Raw genomic sequence first — 19,114 nt, 5'->3', positions numbered from 1 at the left:
CTCTTAAAATGGTGGGTGAATGCTAGAAAAGCCTGTATATAACTTAATGGGTTGTTTTTTAGTAAATATCTTGACTTTCTTTTTCCTAACATCTTGCTGCATTGAGACATTTACTGATACTTGCCTCTTGTAGTGGGACTGAAGTTGAATTCTGTGGACCCAACAATGAGCATTGACTTGAAATACTTGGGTGTGCAGCTTCCTCTTTCCTACTCAAATTACTCTTTGTGGAGCTATCCAGGAACCAATCCCAATTCTCCAGGTGGGTAGAATATAAATTTGCTGAAATCTCAAGTATTGCCTTTTTATTGTCAATGATCAGAAGGAGGGAGTGGCCATTTAGTTGAATTTGATATCTTAAAGAGATTAAAGCAAGTATTAAAATGACAAAATGTGAGAGCTTCCTTAAATCATTATGAGGTTACTGGCCAAGGAGTCCTGAGTAATTCTGGCCAGATTATCTTCAGCCTTCCCTTTTTGTGATGGTTGTGATCCAGTAATGGTATCTGTCTAGTGTATTTTATACCAGCATGTTTTGTCTGTTGGAACTGGATTTCCTAAATGTAAATGTACACATTAACAACTCTCGGTTTGCTCAGAAAAAGCCTGAGCAATCTATATTTCTCTGATGTTGCTCGCATGCAAAACAAAAAAAGTTGTCTTTCACAGAGCCGAGTATCAGAACTTTCCAGAAGAAGAGCTTGAGGTGCCACTTGGGGGCTAACCTATAACTTCATGATAATTATTTATTACAAAAGTGCTGACCAATTGTGCTTTTTTTAAACTTATTTGCTATTCAAACAAGTGCATTTGTCATTATACTGCAACTATGATTCTAATAGTGTTGGTAGATATTGTTTTTAATAATAAACTGGTTGGACAAAGTGTAGGGGTGCTTATCTTTCTCCTACTTAACCTCTTACTCCTACTTTAATGTTCTGATTACTGTATCTTTCTTAATCTGCTGCTTTTGGGAGCTCGTAAAGAGGCAGACGTATCTCAGCTTTGTTTACACTGCAAAAGAGGCAGATTCAATTCAGAAGACCTCAGTCAGCTCAGTGTCAAAATGCAATTATTTCTAGCCTTAGCAATATGTAAAACAGCCACACAGATCCCTATTAGTATTTTTACATTCCAACTTAGCTCCCAGAGCTGACGGATAACTTGACAGAGATGTCGCTGTTTGCCTTCTGTGATTATTCCCTGTCTCTAGCCTAATTGATACTCAGCTGAATTTGACAGAACAGCAAACATTAAATGAAGTTTCTACAGGTTTTATAAAAGTCATTGGCCCAATTGAGAGGAGAGACTCAGATTACTTTCCTTGCTGAGAGAAGTTGTAGTATCAGCTCAAAACCTGCCTGTTCCATTTTAGCCTGCTAACTAGCTGATTCACCCATTGGAGTTTTGGAATCAACTGCTTGCACCATTGCTAAGGAGACTAAAACTGAAAATACAGGAGAAGACATCTTTTGCGTGGGTAGCAGATGCATGGCCATACAGCAGAACTTTACAGGAAGTATGGCTTTGTTAAGTATTTTGTTAATTTCAAAAAAAAAAAAAAAGGCAAAAATCAAGTCTTTTTATTCAGCTGTTTGATTTACTACTGTTCATCTGTCCCTGAAAAGGAATAAGCAGAGTTTGCTAGGACATTGATACAATCAAGCTTGGCTCATAAACTGAGGCTAGCTTTCTTCTTTTCCAGATACCGGATTTCCTTTTGTTTCCAGGACAGGAAAGACAAATGATTTCACGAAAATCAAAGGCTGGCGAGGAAAGCTTCATGGTGCTTCTAGAAATGAAGGTAAAAAAAAAAAAAAACAAACACCCCCCCCCCCCCCCAAAAAAAAAACCAACCAAAAACAAAAAAAAAAACAAACCAGAAAAAAACCCCCAAAAAAACAGAAAAAGATCAGTGTACATATTTCCAACACATGGCCTTTTTCTTGACCTTCCATAGATCTTGCAATTTGGTAATTGTGTGTGTCTTAAGGAGAGATTTATTTTTTTATATTGAAACTGTCATGAATAAAGAATTTTTTGGTCCTGGTTCCATGGTCAGAATGGAGATTTATAAGAGAAAAGAGAAACTTACTCTGAGTAAGAAAAAAATACATGTGTTTTTCACTCAAGCCTTCTGTGTAAAACAGATCAAAGCTGTAATAATTTTGGTTTTGTTTGTCAGTTTTGAGTTTACTTGGAAGTATGGTAATTCCAGTATTATGTTGCCCCAGGGACCGTAATGAACTAGGGTAATTTTCATTTATAATGGTGTATTTTTAAGTCCAGTTAGAGTAGATATTCCTTACATATTTGATTACTCTGCCCTGCCTCAGGGAGGAATGGATATTTGGCAATTTGCCAATTTTATCTTTAGATTAAATATTTATGCTGTACCTTCTGCACTTTCATACAATGTTGTGTTGGGGTATTCCAGATGTATTGTAGTGTAGCAGGTAGGCTAGATATTCAGGACAAAGAAAGTAAGTTGAGTAGAAGCATGGCCTGTTGAAGGCTTACTGTTTTTTGTGAATGAATATACATGTAAAATCTCCACAAAAACAGTTGTTCAGTCAGCTGGTTGTGTTTCAGAGTGTATTATATTTGGTGTGCCTGTGTTGTACTCTTCTAAAAGAATTGTATATATATATTTAGAGAGGTATTTACCTCTTCTATATTTTTTAATTATTATAAATTTTGTCAGTACATTTTCCCAGGAGCTAAAGTGCTTTTTATTTATTTAGGCGGCAGTTCAGAAGGTTCCTTGAAGAATCGCTCAGCATTCTGTAGTGACAAGCTGGATGAGTACCTGGAAAATGAAGGGAAATTGATGGAAACAAGTATGGGATTGTCTTCTAGCACTCCCACTTCTCCTGTGGTATATCAGCTTCCCACTAAGAGCACTAGCTATGTGCGAACACTCGACAGTGTTTTAAAGAAGCAGTCCACCATAATTCCATCAACATCTTACACGTTCAAGGCTGTTCCTCTGTCATCTACCTCTCGGAAGACAAAGACTCAAAACAGACAGACATCTACAAACAGAGTAAAATCATCTTACAAGCCTATACTACCTTCACCTTTTTCTGCAAAGCAGAAACAGAACTCTTCAGCATCAGGGGAAAAGGCTGCAAAGTCTGTCTCAAATAGCAGTTTGACTAACCAAGGGGATAGTTTCATGGTGCCAGCTCTGGATGAAAACGTACTTCCAAAACAGATTAGTTTGCGCCAAGCACCACAACAGCAACAAGCAGCTCGTCCACCAGGTTTATCTAAATCACAAGTGAAGTTAATGGACTTAGAAGACTGCGCTCTCTGGGATGGCAAACCACGGACCTATATTACAGAAGAACGAGCAGACATATCTCTGGCAACCCTCCTTACAGCTCAGGTAGATCCATAATCGTTTCTTTCCTTTCTGTACTGTTGCTTTTCTAAATCTGTCTGCTTTCTGATGTTGCATATAGACACGGAAAAGAAGACTGAAGCTGCTAAGGAGCATTATTTGTGGTGTATTCTTTGTAGTGAACGTTGAGGAGTACTGACTTAGCAGTATGTGAAAAAACTAGTTGTGATAATAGCGTGTTGATATGAATCATTAATAATTTGAGTTACCTCAAATTTTCACCATTAAATATTCTGGTTAATACAATTGCTATTCAGTAACTGCATTTCCTTACTATTTGTTACTTTTTCTTTTTCAGTTGAACTAACTGCAAAAAAATCATGGTCATGTAACGTGGTTGTCACATGATAACTTCTTTTCCTCTTTTGCTTTCTTCATATCCTCTTACTACCAAGATGGTTTAGCTGTCTCAAATTGCCTCTCAGAAGACTTCAAATGCAAAAATCTCTTCTATTCTGTTTTTTTTCAGTATAGATGACAAGTTTTCATATGTAAACCATGTAATTGGAGGGGTTCTTCTAAATGAACTTTGAATAGCAATTTTGCGTGTGCTTACTGAAATTTCCTGTTACTAAAATTTGAAGTGTATATTTCTTTAAAACTTTTCTTAGGCTTCTCTCAAGAACAAACCTATCCACAAAATAATAAGACGACGAGCACCTCCTTGCAATAATGACTTCTGTCGGCTGGGTTGCATATGTGCCAGTCTAGCGCTGGAGAAACGTCAGCCTACCCACTGCCGCAGGCCAGACTGTATGTTTGGTTGTACTTGCTTGAAGAGAAGAGTGTTGCTGGTGAAGGGAGGATCAAAACATAAGAAAATAATGAAAAAGGCTGTGCGTGGAAATCTTGTGTTCTATGGAACACAAGAAGAACAGCAAGAGGATGAAGATGTGGAAGAAGAGGGTGATGGGGAGGAAGATGAGTTGAAGCAGAAAGATAAGAAGAGGAGAAAAAAGGTGGAATACAGTGAGTATTTCTGGGCAAAAGTGATTAATTGCAACTTTGCAGAAACCAGCTATCTTGGTGGGCATTTTTATTAGGATGTGGTAGTGATGCCATTTTTAAATCCAGAAATTGGGAGTGAATTCCAAGAGATGTCTGCAACATCTGCTTTCATATAGCTGACTAGCAGGGAATAACACCTTTTCCCTTTTTTTAGCTCTTACTTATCTGATCAGCATTTTGGGCACTACTTAGTTGTTTATTGTGATCAAATAGCTGGAGTTTCTTTTTGATAATTTAAACTCTTGCTCAACTCTCCAAGTATCTTTAAAGACTCAGGATATGAGATAATAACTGCTATTGCTGTTGGTAATCTTCATTGTCATAGTGTTGTTTTCTTTCTCTCTTATCAAATGAGTATCTAGAGCTGTATTTTCAATTGCTGTATATAGCTGTATAGTTCATTGACTTCAGTGGAAATAGTGATTTACGGTAGTTTCGTATCTGCCCTAAGGTATGCTCAGAAAACCAAATTGGTAAAAATTGACCATGAAATTAAATTACACTTTCAGTTTCTTGCTAGTAGTACTTTTAGCAATAGCTAAAAATGAACATAGTGTTATCTGGTGTTCCACTAGAATAAAGGAATTCTTCCATAGAGCTGGGGTATAAAGTCTGGGTTTTTGGGGAGGTTTTGTAATTTTTAAGTATACAGCATCAATGAAGATCACTAATTCTTCAGTGGTTTTTTTTTTGTATCTGCTATCACAGTACAAGTGAGAAACAGTAATTAGTGTAGAATCATTTTTATTTTCATTTCCTCTTTCTTGTGGACAAATCCCAGTCACTTTTGGCTAGAATTTGAGACCAGAAAAACAACCAGTAGTATTTTCCAGCAGTATGACCTAGTGCTTGCTGCATGGCTAGACCTCAGGCTCAAACAAAAAAAATTTTACTGCTATGTTAGATGGTGTTTCATTTATAAGTAAGTTGGTTTTGTTTTTTTTTCTTTTTTCAGCTATCTGTGATTCGGAGCCAGAACAGCCTGTTAGGAATTGTCCATTGTGGGTGAAAGTAGAAGGTGAAATAGATCCAGAGCCAATTTACATCCCAACACCATCTGTTATTGAACCAGTTAAATCCACGGTACTGCCCAATCCAGAGGTCTTGCTTTCTAGTAAGCATAGATCTTCCAGTGGAATGAAACCAGGCAGAGTGTATACTCCTAAACCCAATCCAGTGGTAAGAAAGTAAAAGAGATGCGTTTGTTTCCCTTTGTGTTGAAAATCAAAACAACCACTGCCAAAAGCTCCTGTGCTAGGCCATTTTAGATGAAATTTGAGATGAAAGCCTAAGATTGACTGCCCTTAGGTATGTTAATAAGCTAGGATGAATTGACCGTATATAAATCTTTAACTATGTCTGTCTTCTGTTGAGAATTTAGTGTAGCAATATGCAGATGGGGAAGGGTGATTATGATTCACTAATAGCCTCATTTTAAAAAATGGAATAATATATGCTATTTTTGGCAAAATGGTTGCTGGTCCTGTAATGTTTGTATAAATTATTAGGTGCATAATGTAGCCTATCTAAGTAATGAATTACTTGCAAAAAATTTGGGATACAGACACACAGTATTCAGTGTAGTGCTGGAGTCTTTTTTTGTTCTTTTTTGAGGTTTCACTACCGATGTGGGAAGAACCTGCCTTTGCCTCTCCCCTCACCTTAGTATCTAACAAAAGCAAAAATAACAGTAGAGGAAGAAAAGCAGTAGAGCTGAGTCTAGTTATGTCTGAAGAAAAAACATAGCAGAGTTGCTATGTAATGTATAGCAGATAATGTTAAACAATGCATGACTCTTAGGACTTGTTTGCCCACTTAGAGGAGTATCTGAATGTGTTTGGGTTTTGGGGGCAAGTGGTGGTGTTCTGCTCCCCCCCTCCCCCTGCCCTGAATATGTAATTTGGAAACAAGATGTAGACTGGGCTGTGTGATACTAAGAGGGCAGATTCAGCTTTAAATGCATGCTAGACCTTTCTTTTGACATTTACTATTGAAGCATTAATGTTGAAGTGTTGTTAGAAAGGAAAACTATTTCATAAATCTGATATGCATGTAGAATGGAGAGGTTTTCTTCTCCCCCCCCTTTTTTTTTTTTTTTTTTTTTTTGGTAGATTCGAGAGGAGGACAAGGATCCTGTCTATTTGTACTTTGAAAGTCTGATGACTTGTGCAAGGGTCCGAGCATATGAACGCAGGAGAGAGGAGAAAAAGCAACAGAAAGACAAAAGGGATTCACAGAGTTCTAGTGTAAAGGTAAGAAGTCACACTGTAACTAGCATGTATCATAGAACAGGCGGAAATATTGAAAATGTTGAAGTAAGTTTTTCTCCAGAAACCTCTATGCGACATGAGGGCTTGACTTATATTTGATGGTGATAGAGCTGTGGAGCCTGGAGCCTAAATCGCCTAGTAGTGCTGGTAAACTTACCCTATTACTGCGATAGAAATTGTCTTATCTGTGGAAATTCCTGGCTGTCAAGTACATTATCATGTAAGGCTTAAATGCTCATTGTTAAAAGAGCTGTTCTAAGATGCAAATTGTAATATTGTCAAAGTTAGCATATGTTTTATGATTCAGGGTGACAGTATGATGAACTAGTTTATTTTGTGATGTGATTTTTAGTGTGGAAGAGAGATACACAGGATGAGAATTTTTCTTGCATTTCTTTTCTCCTGCAGGAGCATGAGCCAGAGCTTCAGTCTCCTGAGAAAGCAACCTGTGAGGTAGACAAAGACACTGATAAATCAGGAGGTAAGAGCTGAGTATTGAGTATAATTCAACCTCTTGGTAGTTCCACATTTTTGTGGGGTTTTTGTGTTGGCTTTATTTTTTTAAAAAGTTGCAGCTATTGATGAAACAAAAGTCCATTTGCTGGGGGAGTTATTACGGTTGTCAATAAAAATCTTATGATGTGCTTACAGTTTCCTGTTTTCTTAAGCAATTGTGTGTGTGTCACATGGGAGATACAGCAGATTAAATATCCAGTACTTGCTGTTGCTCTAAGGTTAAAATGACCAGTATTACAGTAGCTCGTTTAGCAATAAAAGATAATACTGCACAGCACACTTGTCTGCAAGAGTGATAACTGGATACTTGGGAAGGAATGGAGACCACTGGTTTTGGTTTGTCTGGTTCCCCCCCGTCTTTTTTTCCATACTATTACTTTGTAGTTACTGAAGAATTAATAAATATCCAAGTGGTACTGTGAGGATGGGATCCTCGTGTTCTCCACCTAGAACCGTATGGGACAAGGAAGCACCTATACTTTTATTTGGAGCTGTTTGATGTTGAATTCTTCTAGTTCAAGTTGAAAGGTTGAATTGAAGTTCTGCTACATTATATATACTGGGTTTGAGTTTCTAATTCATAAAGTAGTAGGCTAGACATCTGTGTACTCCTGCAGTCTGAAGTGGCCCAAATCATGTTATGAACTTTAAAATGAGACATATACTTGAGGCATTGTGTCATCCACTAATGAAATACAGCTGCCTTTTTGAGCTGAATTTTTTCACTGTTTAATGTATACAACAGCACACTCTCCATTTAAGGTTGGGAATGGAAAAATAATACAACTAGTTGAAAATGCTGGTGAATTGGTAGGTGAAATTAAAATGGCCAGGACACAGGGCTCAACATCCTTACAGTTTTGCAAAAAGTGGCGTTGGATCTCTAATGACAACAAAAGGTCATGCTTCTGTTACACATCTTCTGCAAAAGACAGTTCTGCTAGCGGCATGTTTGCTCCTCATGCCATTATAGGACACTGGTCCTTTTCTGACTCCAAGAGAAAAGTGCCATCTCTTGAATAACCAGCGATGCTTTCTACTGCATGTTGGTGTTGCTTGGAGATCTTTCATCCACGTACTGAAACAACCCAGCTTTGTTTAGCTTGTGATGCAATGGGATACAACCCGAGATGGTATGGCTGCAGGGAATGAACTGTGAGAAATAGTTACATTAGTTTTGCAGTGAGTTTTTGCTTGCTTGTGAAGCTCTGCAAGGGGAAGTCATGCTTTGAACAGTTCTTTTACTTGTTATTGCCCTGCAGCTGAGACAAGGGTGGAGGTGTGGGCAGAATAAAACTGTTTGAATATCCAGGTGATTAAAATGCCATAGTATTGCAGAAACCTATTTCAATTCTTTCTCAGAGAAAAGCTGGTGGTCTTCTCGTAGTGAGGGGGACTCTTCCTCCACCTCCTATGTTCATCACACTACTCCAGGTGGACCAACCAAACTTATCAAGATTATCTCTGACTGCAACTTGGAGGAAGATCACAATAAGATCTTGACCATCTTATCACAGCGTATCAACAGTAACGCGCCACAGTGCCTCAAAGTGGGTAGCTTCATTATTGAAATGGCTTCGGAACACAAGGCCCAGGATGAGAACCACCCTCCTGTCTACTCCTCCAGAGTGAAAATTTCAGTGCCGTCCTGCCAGGACAAGGACGAGAAGCCTGAGATACCTGTCTTGGAGACTCCTGATAGCGGAGTGCCGTCACACAAAACCCCAGAAAATCTAAAGTTCTTGCGGGCAGACACATTGGACAAACTGCAGGAGAAGTTACATGGGGGCAAAGGCTTGCCTTTTTATGCAGGGGTTTCTCCTGCAGGAACGCTGGTCGTCTACAAACGCAATGCTAATAAGAGCCCCTCAGGCTTGATTCAGGTGGGTCCCTCTGCCTTTACTGTGGAGATTAGATTCAGTTTCATCCAGTATCCCAGAACTCCTTGAAGGGGAGAACACTTTTTAATTTGTCTACCTAGTCTTTTGCCTGTCCAGACAAGGATTTTAGTACCTGGTGGCATTCCTGCCTCTCCATAAGCTTGTCCCTTTCAAGATTGACTCAATAACAGGAAAACTGATGGTTTAGCTTGTGCTTTAGGCCATTTGGGTCTTGGTGGCCCAAGTACAGAATCTCTCTCAAGATCTTTTTGGTGCTTTGGAACGCTCCCTGCAGATGCATGACAGATAATACTTCTAAAGGAATGGCTGTTAGAGGCCACAAAAAGAATATTTTCCAAGGAAATGTACACTGGGACAAAACTTTGAACTGAAACTGTAAACATTAAATGGCTTTTTGCTACAGCTCACCATTAAGTCTTCACTAACAGCCTGCGTCCTCTCTGCAGAATAGACGTTGTTCATCAAGGGACTTCATAATCCTAAGTTCAAAGTGAGCCCTTTCCCTGCAGTTTCATGCAGCTAACTTGGTATTATGAATTGGTGGTAGGAACTGTATGGCTAGGATGAAGATATTTTTCAGTCAAAGGTATTTGTGGTTATAGTAATACCACTTTCCGGGAAGGCATATGAATTAGAAAATGAGAGTAAAATTTATTTTCATGACACTTTGCAGATATGGCACCCTCAGAAAGAGAAGCTAGCAGAGAGGAAAAATGTAGGGGGAGATTTCTTATTTTTAATAAAAGTTGATCAGTAAAAAGAGTCAAGACCTTATTTAGTGGTGTGTTAAATGTATTTGGCTTTTAGCAGGTATTATCAAGCAACCTGAAAGTAAAATGCAAGACTACCAAAACTTCCCGTTGACCACTAGGTATAAAGCCTGACATTCAGAAAGATGTTCTGTTTTTTCTCTCCCATGCTGTCAGTTACCACTACAACTCTAAATTTGAAGTTAGTCAACTCATTGTACCTTAATTACAGTATCAAATGGCAGTACAGATAAGAAAAAAGCTGATAAAGCTTTTACAAGCTCTTTAGAGTTTTGTCCCAATGTATATGATATAAGTATTCTTTCTTCTGTGATGCTAGGTGTTAATTAGGTTTGAGAATTTTATCCAAAATTGACCTTGAGTTTGGGAACCCATTTTTATTCAGGACTGTAGCATAAGTAAGGGACAGGAAAAATAAATGCTAGCTTCACTCTATTTAATTTCAGTGATTTAACATGCTCCTTTGGACTCTGTGGTTCTGTGTGAGAGTCTGAGTAGCATCTTAAATCTGTATTATAAAGATATAACAGAGTTGTTTGAAGTTCTCCTGGGCAGTAAGGAAATTAGGAGTTCCCATTCTGAATTGCAATGCTTTTTTGAAAAGGACACTTGGAAGTCCCATGGAATGAAACGCCTCTCCAGAGGTGGTGAATTAGCATTCTTTTCACAAAATTTCCCTTTTCCACTTTTTTCAGGTTAATGATAAAAGGTATCCTCAGGCCAAACTGCTTTTGGGACAGATGGGGGCATTACATCCCGCCAATCAGCTAGCAGCTTATATCACAGGCAGGCTGCGACCCACAGTACTTGATATCTCAACCCTCAGTACTGTGATCTCCAAGGTAGCATCCAATGCTAAAGCAGCTGCTTCTGGGACACCATCAGTCCAGGTGCCCACAACATCAACTCCCAAAACTACATCTTCCACCAGCACTACTTCAACCCCCACTGTGACGACTCTGAAAACCCATGTCCCAGCACAGAGACAGATAGGTAGGTTGGAACTTATTACTGTGTTTTAAATTGCGTGAAGCTGAAGTAAAAAGCGAGTGTACAGCATTGCTGTTGATTTCTGTGCAACAGTGCATGCTGCCTTTGGCTGCATTGCCTACCTAAACTGCCTCTGCAATAAATAACCTCTTTAAAGCAGAACATTTTATTTTGACTTCGGAATAAGATTACAGATGTTGACTATTAGTTATTTTATTAATGCTACTAGAGCATATTTTCAAGAGACAAGGAAGAGTGGATGGAGACACGCTGAATGTTAAGCTTGGATCTTTGTTTTGAGAGTTTCCTTACTATGATGTTTAATTGCTTTTCATCAAACGTCGATTTAACTTAAAATGAGTAAAGGATCACTCTAATCTGTGGTTCTTCGCTGTTAGTTTTTCTGATGATGTTGCACTTATAATTAGAATTCTTGTGACCACCAAAGGTGCTTGAAGCAGCAGTGAAAGACAAGATGGTCCAAATCTGGATTAGCGAAACAACAGGTGTGCAGCCAATAACCACACCAGCCTGTAATCTCATTGGATTTCACAAGCTAAACAGGGTTGGACTTAGTCAGCACTTTGAGTAAAAAAAAAAAAAAGTATCGGAAGAAGTGTGTGGTACTTGTGTCTGAGTTGGTACTGAAATGGTTACGCCAGCATGGCAAGAGAGGAAGTTGCCTTTAACTATTACAGTTTGCATGCGTTTTTAAAAAAAAAAAAAAAAATCAAAATATCTAGTGCCCATCCACATATTCCCACACGTTAATTAAAGATCTGAAGAAGCTTTACAAGAGAAAAGGATGTTACCTGTGTCCTGGCAAAACTTTAATTTCCAATTGATTGTTTTGTTTCTTTCTGCCTAAATTTTCATTGCCATGTAAGTGGGTGTGTTGTTTTTCTTGTCCTGTAATAAAAATTCTTGTTTTGTGTGTTTATGCAATATTAAAGAGCTGGCTGCATTTCATTGATGGGTGAAGTGATTGTTGCATATGTGATGTAAGTGTTCTGGCATATTCTGGATTAAAAATGCTATATGCATAAATAACCACAATATTTAAGTCGGGTTTGCTCATGATCTCTATGCTGTTGTACTCATCCGTAGGCATCTGGAGGGATGTAGATGCAGTATTCTGATCCCTTGGAGAGCAAGGGATGAGGGGAAGGATCTTCCCAGTAGTGATTACTTCCCATTGGTTAAATTTGTTCCATCCAGTCCTCAGTTGCATGAATGTCACTGCAATGAGAAGGGGACATGGCAAATTCTGTCTCCCTCCCGCCCCTTTCCCCTATGACTGCGTAAGGTGTGGGTACAGTAGAAGGGGGATGGAAACCAAGAAGCAGTGAAAAGAGGAAGATCACACAAGCTGTTACAGGAAGAATTTGAGATTTAGAAAATAGTTCGAACCCATTATTTCACTTAGGTGTTTGTTTTCCTGTACTGTAAATACAATTGTCTGTTCATAGTTTCATGATAAAGAACAACCCCTCAAGATCTGATTCTTTTGTGCGGCCAGGAAGAAATGCAACAAAAAGCTATAGAAGTGGAATAAAGCAGATGTATTTCTAATATGTAAGGCATGTTCAGGACTGTCAAAGGTTTCAATTTAATTACAAGGTACAAAGAAAATGGAGGCTCAAATTCATGCTGAAATTACAATTGTAGCACCTCATGAAAGGCAAAGAGGAAATTATTAAAATTTTGACCTGCAAGTTTTTATTTGCAGCTGCCCGACCGTCACCTGGTGGTATGTTTGCACAGTTTGTGATGAACAAAGCCGGAGCTCTACAGCAGAAGATTCCTGCAGCAAACACGCGCCAGCCTCTGTCAGGGCCACAGAAGTTCAGTATCAAGCCTACCCCAATAATGGTTGCCGCTCCCGTGGTTCCGTCAAGGCCATCTCCAGCTCAGTGCACAGTCTGTCTTGGGGTCACTACAGCCACCACCACTTCTCCAGTTATTGTGGAAAGTACCAGTGTGGCAGCATCTACTGTGACCACTCCTAGCCAAACAAGAGCTAATGAACCTGCCTGCTCTCCTCCTGCAATTACAGTCACAGCTGCTCCTGCAACACCTGGAATCAACACCTGTACTACTCCCTCATCCACCACTCCTACTGCCACTGTGAACATGGCAAAAGCAACAGGGATTGTTGCACCAGTAGCAACCACGTCATTCCCTAAAACTGTAGTAACAACACCAACTGTTACTTGTCCTGTTGTCACAACATCCATTTCTACAGTTGTACTAACAACAGCTACATCTGTGGTGACTACACCAACTTCTTCTGCTGGCTCTGTTCCAATTATTCTGTCAGGAGTTAATTCAAGTCCTTCACTGAATCCAAAAAGAGGTAAGGCATAGGTGCTTTGGGTTATTACTGCAAACACTTCCTTTTTTTATTCTGCCTCCTTCATAGCTGGAATACAGTCTGCAACTGTAGAACCCAATTTAAATATAGATTCACTTGCCTCACCCTTCTTTCCAAAATGGATAAGAAACATAATCTCTTAAGTTGCTTGTTTTATTCCAGTCTGAGCTGGTAAAGGAGGAAAAAAATGTAGCTATCTGGTCAGTGACTGCTATGAAATGAGCTGGAAGTCTCACATAATTTCTTGGCCCATAGAAATGTATAGCACAACTATGATTGCTAGAATTTCATGCATGGCATAGAGTCCAAGTAGTAGGTATGGAGTTACTCTCTCGTCGTTAACGTGGAAATCTTCTGAGTCATGGTTGAGAGATATCAATGGAACTGCATGGAAAAGACTGTTCTGGCCTGGTTGGTTCTATGTGTGTTCTGTGAATAAAAAGACAAGAAAATGCTTTCAAACAAATTTAAAGAGATCCAGTTGTTTCCAAAATATTTGTACTTGTTTTTATTAACTATAATGCTTGATTTGTAGGCTGTTCTCTTAAGCTGATTTTTATATAACTTTTTAAATGTTTCAGAAGATGCTACTCCACCAGCTGTAAGTAAGACTCCCCAGAAGATGTCTCCTGGAACAGAGAAACGTGTAGGACCTCGATTGTTGCTGATTCCAGTGCATCAGGCATCTCCTGCTTTGCGACCACTAAACAATGCGCAGCTTGCTCAGAGGCAGAGGATGATTCTTCAGCCTCTCAGGAGCCCTGGTGCTGTGAACCTGTTCAGACATCCTAATGGGCAGATAATTCAGCTTGTCCCTCTGCATCAGTTTCGAGCTGCAGGTGCCCAACCCAGTGTGCAGCCAGTGATGTTCCGCAATCCAGGTACAAAGTCCAGTGTGTCTTTCTTGACTGACCAATGTGTTGCCCAGAAATTAACAATGTAATAAATGTCTCTGTGATGCTCCTTTCCCCTGCTGGAAGTAATTGAACAGAGTCTAATTTGGTAATTAGATCAAATAATTCTTAGGTAATTAATAGTGTACTTATTCTGTTGTAATGCAACTTAAATATCATGGGTCTAAAATACAGAAAGTGCTGTTAGTAGCTAAGTCACCAAAATCTGGGAGTTCTGTGCCGCAAGTTAAAAGTGCCTCTGTGTGTGTGGCAGTGGAGCCATGTCCATTGTACTATCATATCTTGAAAGAAATTCTGTTGATCTGGCAATTCAAAAATAATTCTTGTTGGAGATTCTGTTAAAAAGAATGAGCTGTTACCTGTGTCTTATTGGATGTGCTGCTCTGTTTTTGTTTGGTTTGCAGGTTTGTTAGTGCTTTTACAGCAGATATTCAGATCAAATGTTACGCTACAGTACAAAACTGCTGGTTTTTTCCTCCTTAGAGTGTGAGAAGAAAAATAAGTTTGATTTTCAGCTGTTTCTCTAGTGCATAGTTGAAGACAGGGTTGGAGGAGTTAGAAATTGCAGGTATCTGACAGAAAATAGGTAGGATGCTTGTTGAGCATCCTGTTGTACATATTTGTAAATAAAACATGTTTATAAACAAAATATACTTTAAATGCCTCTTTACTTTCCAGTAGGATTTTTCTTCTGCCCTCCTTTTATAAAGAAGCATCTTGAGGGGAGGGAGACAGAGTGATGTTGAAAAGAGAGGCGAGAGCAAGCACAGTAGATGACAAAACTGTGGGGAGGAGAGAAAAATAATCCTGTGCCTTAGTAGAGGTTTGAGTGTGAGGTGTAGTAAAGAATCACTGAAAAAGTTCCTTGAATTCCTTTCTGGTTCGGGGCTTTTGCTGTACAAGAGAAACTAGTTGCCTGTGGTAGTATTTTTCCTCTTTGTTTTTACGGAGTTCTGAAACACTGCAGAAGAGTTCATTAAGGTGAAAAAGATTGTGGTATAACTGTGTAATCTTGTCATAGTTTTTCTCTGGGGAAGTTTTTTCTGAGAAAAAAAAAGGATTTTTAAATTAAATATTCTTTTCATACTTTTTTTCTATAAAATTTCCATTTTCCTGTTTTCCAATTAATGGGAGGGTAAAACGCAGAGGACTTTAACTAAATGCAATACCTTTTTTGATTAAAAAGCTTAATGCTAGAACTTACCATTAAATTTGTAGTTTTAGAGTAGCCACCTCATGTATTTTATTGGGGTGTTCCATATAAAAATTCAACAGTTTATATGTCTTTATGCAGTACCAGCTCTTTCACTGAGAACTTTTGGTCAAATGCCTAATTACATTGTGATCCTTGAGAATGCTGGCTACTTCTAGTACAGCATCAAATAGTAAAACGAAAAAAAGTGCTTTGAGGAAGTATTAGTCGATGTTTTGTTTTCTTCACAGGATCTGTTGTAGGAATCCGCTTGCCTGCACCTTCTAAGCCTCCTGAGTCACCTGTGTCTCCCACTTCCTCTGTGTCTTCCACTTCTCCTGCCACAAATTCAGCTGTACAAACTGCAGTACCCAAGTTATCCCCTACATCTAATCTAGCCACTCAAGCATCTTCTCTTCTTCCTTCAGTAACAAGTTTTGTGTCACAGGCAGGCACTCTGACTCTGAGGATCTCTCCTTCTGCTGCTAGCAGCGTAACAAATCAAACAGCCTCCGAGTCTAAAATAACCTGCAGCTCAGGTGGTCTGCCAGCTACCACTGCTAATCTCATACCTTTACAATCTGGTAGTTTTGCTTTACTTCAGCTCCCAGGACAGAAAACTGTGCCAAACTCCATTCTTCACCATTTTGCATCTCTTCAGATGAAGAAGGATTACAGGAAAATATGCAAGAAAGAGGACTCGGGTGCTGCTCAGCAGAAGGAGAATGGGAAGGCTTCACGCTCAGATGACGTTGAAGTTACAGAGTCCGAGGTCACAGTGTCAGACAGGAAACAAGAAGAAAATGAGTTGTCAGTTAACCAGTCAAGTAATGTTCAAGAGTCAGCATCTGGCACAATTGCACCTGATAGAAATCCCGCTGCATTGGAGGTGATGGAGAAGGACTCAAAGCTGCTAGAGAGTTCCTGTGATGATAGCTTTTCTTCTCAGCATGATGTTTCTGCAGATGTTGTATCGTCTGACCATTCGTACATCAGTGAGAAGCCAAATGATGAGGAAGAACAAGGGGCTTCTGAGGAGAAAGAGGATTCTGTCAGTTCTGAAACTGTAGTGGAGGCTGTTTCAGCTAACTCTGAAACTGTTTGTGGGTCATCAGATCAGTCTCTGGTTGCTCCTCTGGATAATGCACATCCACAGAGTCTTGAGAATCAGAAGACTGCACAGCTGCAGAACCGTGGGAAGGAACAAATACATGCTCAACAGGGAGACAATCGAGTAAAAGAGCAGAAAGGAGATGCACAGACACGGATGAAGGAGGACAACAAGGCAAGTTCTGGGCAGTTGCAGAATCAACAAGAGCAAGATACACAGCTGGAGAACAAGAAGGAACAGAGAGGGACTGAACTGTCTCAGAACAAACAAGACTGCCGGGGTAATGCTGTGCAGCCAGATCTGGAAGGGAAGGAGTACAAGGGCACTACAGAAGCAGAAAGCATAAGAGAGAAAAAAGGAAGCAAGTCTGAAACCAGTTCTGCAAAAGAGCAGGATAATGCTTCAGGAGAAGAGCATACAGTCAATACTGAGGAAGGCAAAGCAAACATAGCTAGGCAGGAAGGCAGTAACAACAAAGAACAAGATGCTTTTGATTCTCAGGAAGAAATGAAGATAGGTCATGATATTGTAACACATGTCAACAGTTCTTGGAGCAAAATATCTAGCATTGTACCCACTTTAGAAAATAAAAGCGAGGCAGACAACAAAGCTGATACATCTGAGAAGAGTGACCTCCTGACACCAGAAAAGAAGCCACAGGAACCCAGGCATCACAAAAAGGGTTACATGCCCACTATTGATATAACCACTGATGATATGGAAGAGGAAGAAGAGGAAGATGATGATGAGGATGAAGAGGATGAAAAAACTGATGATTCTGCTGATGAGATGCTGGATGGTACTTCTGACTTCCCAAGTGAAGAGGAAGTAGATGTTGAAAAAGTGGTAAGCATTTAACTATTTATGAAGGCTTTTTTTTTTTTTTTTTTTTTTAATTGACCAACTAACGTCACAACCCATGGATTTGAAAGACACAGTATGATGTTTGTGTTCTGGACTTCAGTTTCTTTAGAAAGTCTAGATCGGGGTTCCAAGTGGAAATGTCTTTTATTTCTTCTTAGTTGCATGCTTTTATAATAGGTAGCTTTGTAGTGGCCTTTTAGAAATTGTCTGTTTTTCAGAGAACAGGAGTTACATTGAACAAGCTGTGATAGAACCATTGCATGTTGCCTTCCTCCAGTATTTTACTCAAGCAACTTGGTTCCTTGTAATACAACTTATGATCCTAAATGCAGTAGCCAATCTAGTATTTCTGTTATTTTAAGCTGTTTCCTTCTACCTAATTTTTGTTGCCCTTGGTTAACATTTATTTCTGGAAGGAATGTGAATCTCTCCTTAGATTCCTCTTGAAATTTAGTAATACATTTAAGTAGCATGTGAAAGCTGTCATTCCATATTTGATAGAAAACAAATTGCTGCAGAAGTCACAGAGTAAGTGTAAAACATTGTGGTTAGTATAGTTAAGATACATTTAGATTTTAATGCTTGTAGAATTTCCATCAAATTTTACCCCAAAATTAAAAGAAAACAATCCCATGTGTAACTCCTTGATGTACTTTTAATATATCATTATGTAACTTAAGAAACAGTGCATCGTTACTTAAAATTTATGAAGTTGTGATTTTGCGAGTCAGTCAAATAGACGTAATAAGGTAGCCTTTTCTTGAGATGAGATAAAAGTGGAAAGAGAAAGGTTAAACTGGAGAAGAATTGGGGAACAAACAAGTTAAAAATAGGGGAGATTATGTTAGTGTCTTCAGGAATTTGAAAGTATACAGTTCTTTTAGCCCTTTTGTGTTAATGTAGTCCTCTCACGGTTGAAACCCAAATTAGCCTTCTTTTTTTCTTCTAACCATATCCAGAGTAACTCAATTGAGTCGGCAACTGTGGCGCTTAGAGAATCTATTTAATAAATTCCAGAAAAATTGACTGATCAGTTCATAACGTAGCTCGCTATTCTCAGGCAAGATGATAGCATCTCAGCTGCATGAAGGTGAGGAAACTGAAAGCAGATGTAATTTTTGGAAGTTCTTTCAAGCTGAAAACTGAGCTGTTGCTGTCTTGTCTGGAGTCGGATAGTGACAGTTTGATAACTCCTGTATCCTTCAATAACTTCAGCAGAGTTATCATCAAGTTTTGAGAACCATGGTTAATTCATGCCTGATGCCAGATGAGCTTTCCAGACAAGGTAGTCTTGGGAATCTGTTGGTAAGCCAATGGGTAATATAATGTCTAGGTCACAGAGTAGCTTGTTATCAGGGTTAATGTTTTAAAGATGTGTTTTCTTTTGTCCTGCAAAAGGATGATGAAAGAAAAAAAATAATTATTAGAGATTATAAGAAATGTTTGTTTTGGAAGAAACTTACTGTGCAGGTTTTGACCTGGTTTGGTTTGGCAAGTCCTCTAAGGGTATGCCTTCACCATAAGCTCACACAACCATGAGTAAACTAGCTTTGGTTCTAGAGCAGTAAAGCTGAGGAATGAGATCTCAGAGGACTGTAAAAAACTGTCTGGAATTTGGGTGAGTTCCTGGTTTGTTAGTCTGTGCTGCCTGCAAGTTAAGTTAGCATGTCAATGCCTGATGGAGAATTCAGTTTTAAATTTAAATATGTAAGTGTCTGTTATTTTTCACTGGAATGTACTCTTATCAGCGTAGCGCTTACAAGACAGGCTGCACTGGTATTGTTTGTCAGACTGGATG

At 39.0% G+C, this 19,114-nt stretch overlaps 1 protein-coding gene across 8 annotated transcripts in view; it reads left to right on the top strand.

The window, feature by feature from the left end:
- The window catches only part of MGA (MAX dimerization protein MGA), a 65,773-nt gene that overhangs the window by 26,326 nt on the left and 20,333 nt on the right, over window positions 1-19,114 (top strand). For 5 of the 8 annotated variants that reach the window (XM_030034899.2, XM_030034936.2, XM_030034880.2 and 2 more), the window contains exons 6-17: window positions 134-262; window positions 1,706-1,804; window positions 2,745-3,391; window positions 4,018-4,375; window positions 5,370-5,593; window positions 6,526-6,666; window positions 7,093-7,165; window positions 8,563-9,083; window positions 10,567-10,864; window positions 12,591-13,217; window positions 13,817-14,116; window positions 15,593-17,298. In XM_030034899.2, coding sequence (XP_029890759.1) covers window positions 134-262; window positions 1,706-1,804; window positions 2,745-3,391; window positions 4,018-4,375; window positions 5,370-5,593; window positions 6,526-6,666; window positions 7,093-7,165; window positions 8,563-9,083; window positions 10,567-10,864; window positions 12,591-13,217; window positions 13,817-14,116; window positions 15,593-17,298 — 5,123 coding nt within the window. The remainder of the gene's footprint in view (window positions 1-133; window positions 263-1,705; window positions 1,805-2,744; window positions 3,392-4,017; window positions 4,376-5,369; window positions 5,594-6,525; window positions 6,667-7,092; window positions 7,166-8,562; window positions 9,084-10,566; window positions 10,865-12,590; window positions 13,218-13,816; window positions 14,117-15,592; window positions 17,299-19,114) is intronic. The other 3 variants (XM_030034908.2, XM_030034915.2, XM_030034946.2) reach the window with 3 other exon arrangements.

This window comes from Aquila chrysaetos, chromosome 2, assembly GCF_900496995.4.
Source record: "Aquila chrysaetos chrysaetos chromosome 2, bAquChr1.4, whole genome shotgun sequence".
Classification (NCBI taxonomy): Eukaryota; Metazoa; Chordata; class Aves; order Accipitriformes; family Accipitridae; genus Aquila; species Aquila chrysaetos.
This window is presented reverse-complemented; position numbering and strand designations above follow the sequence as displayed.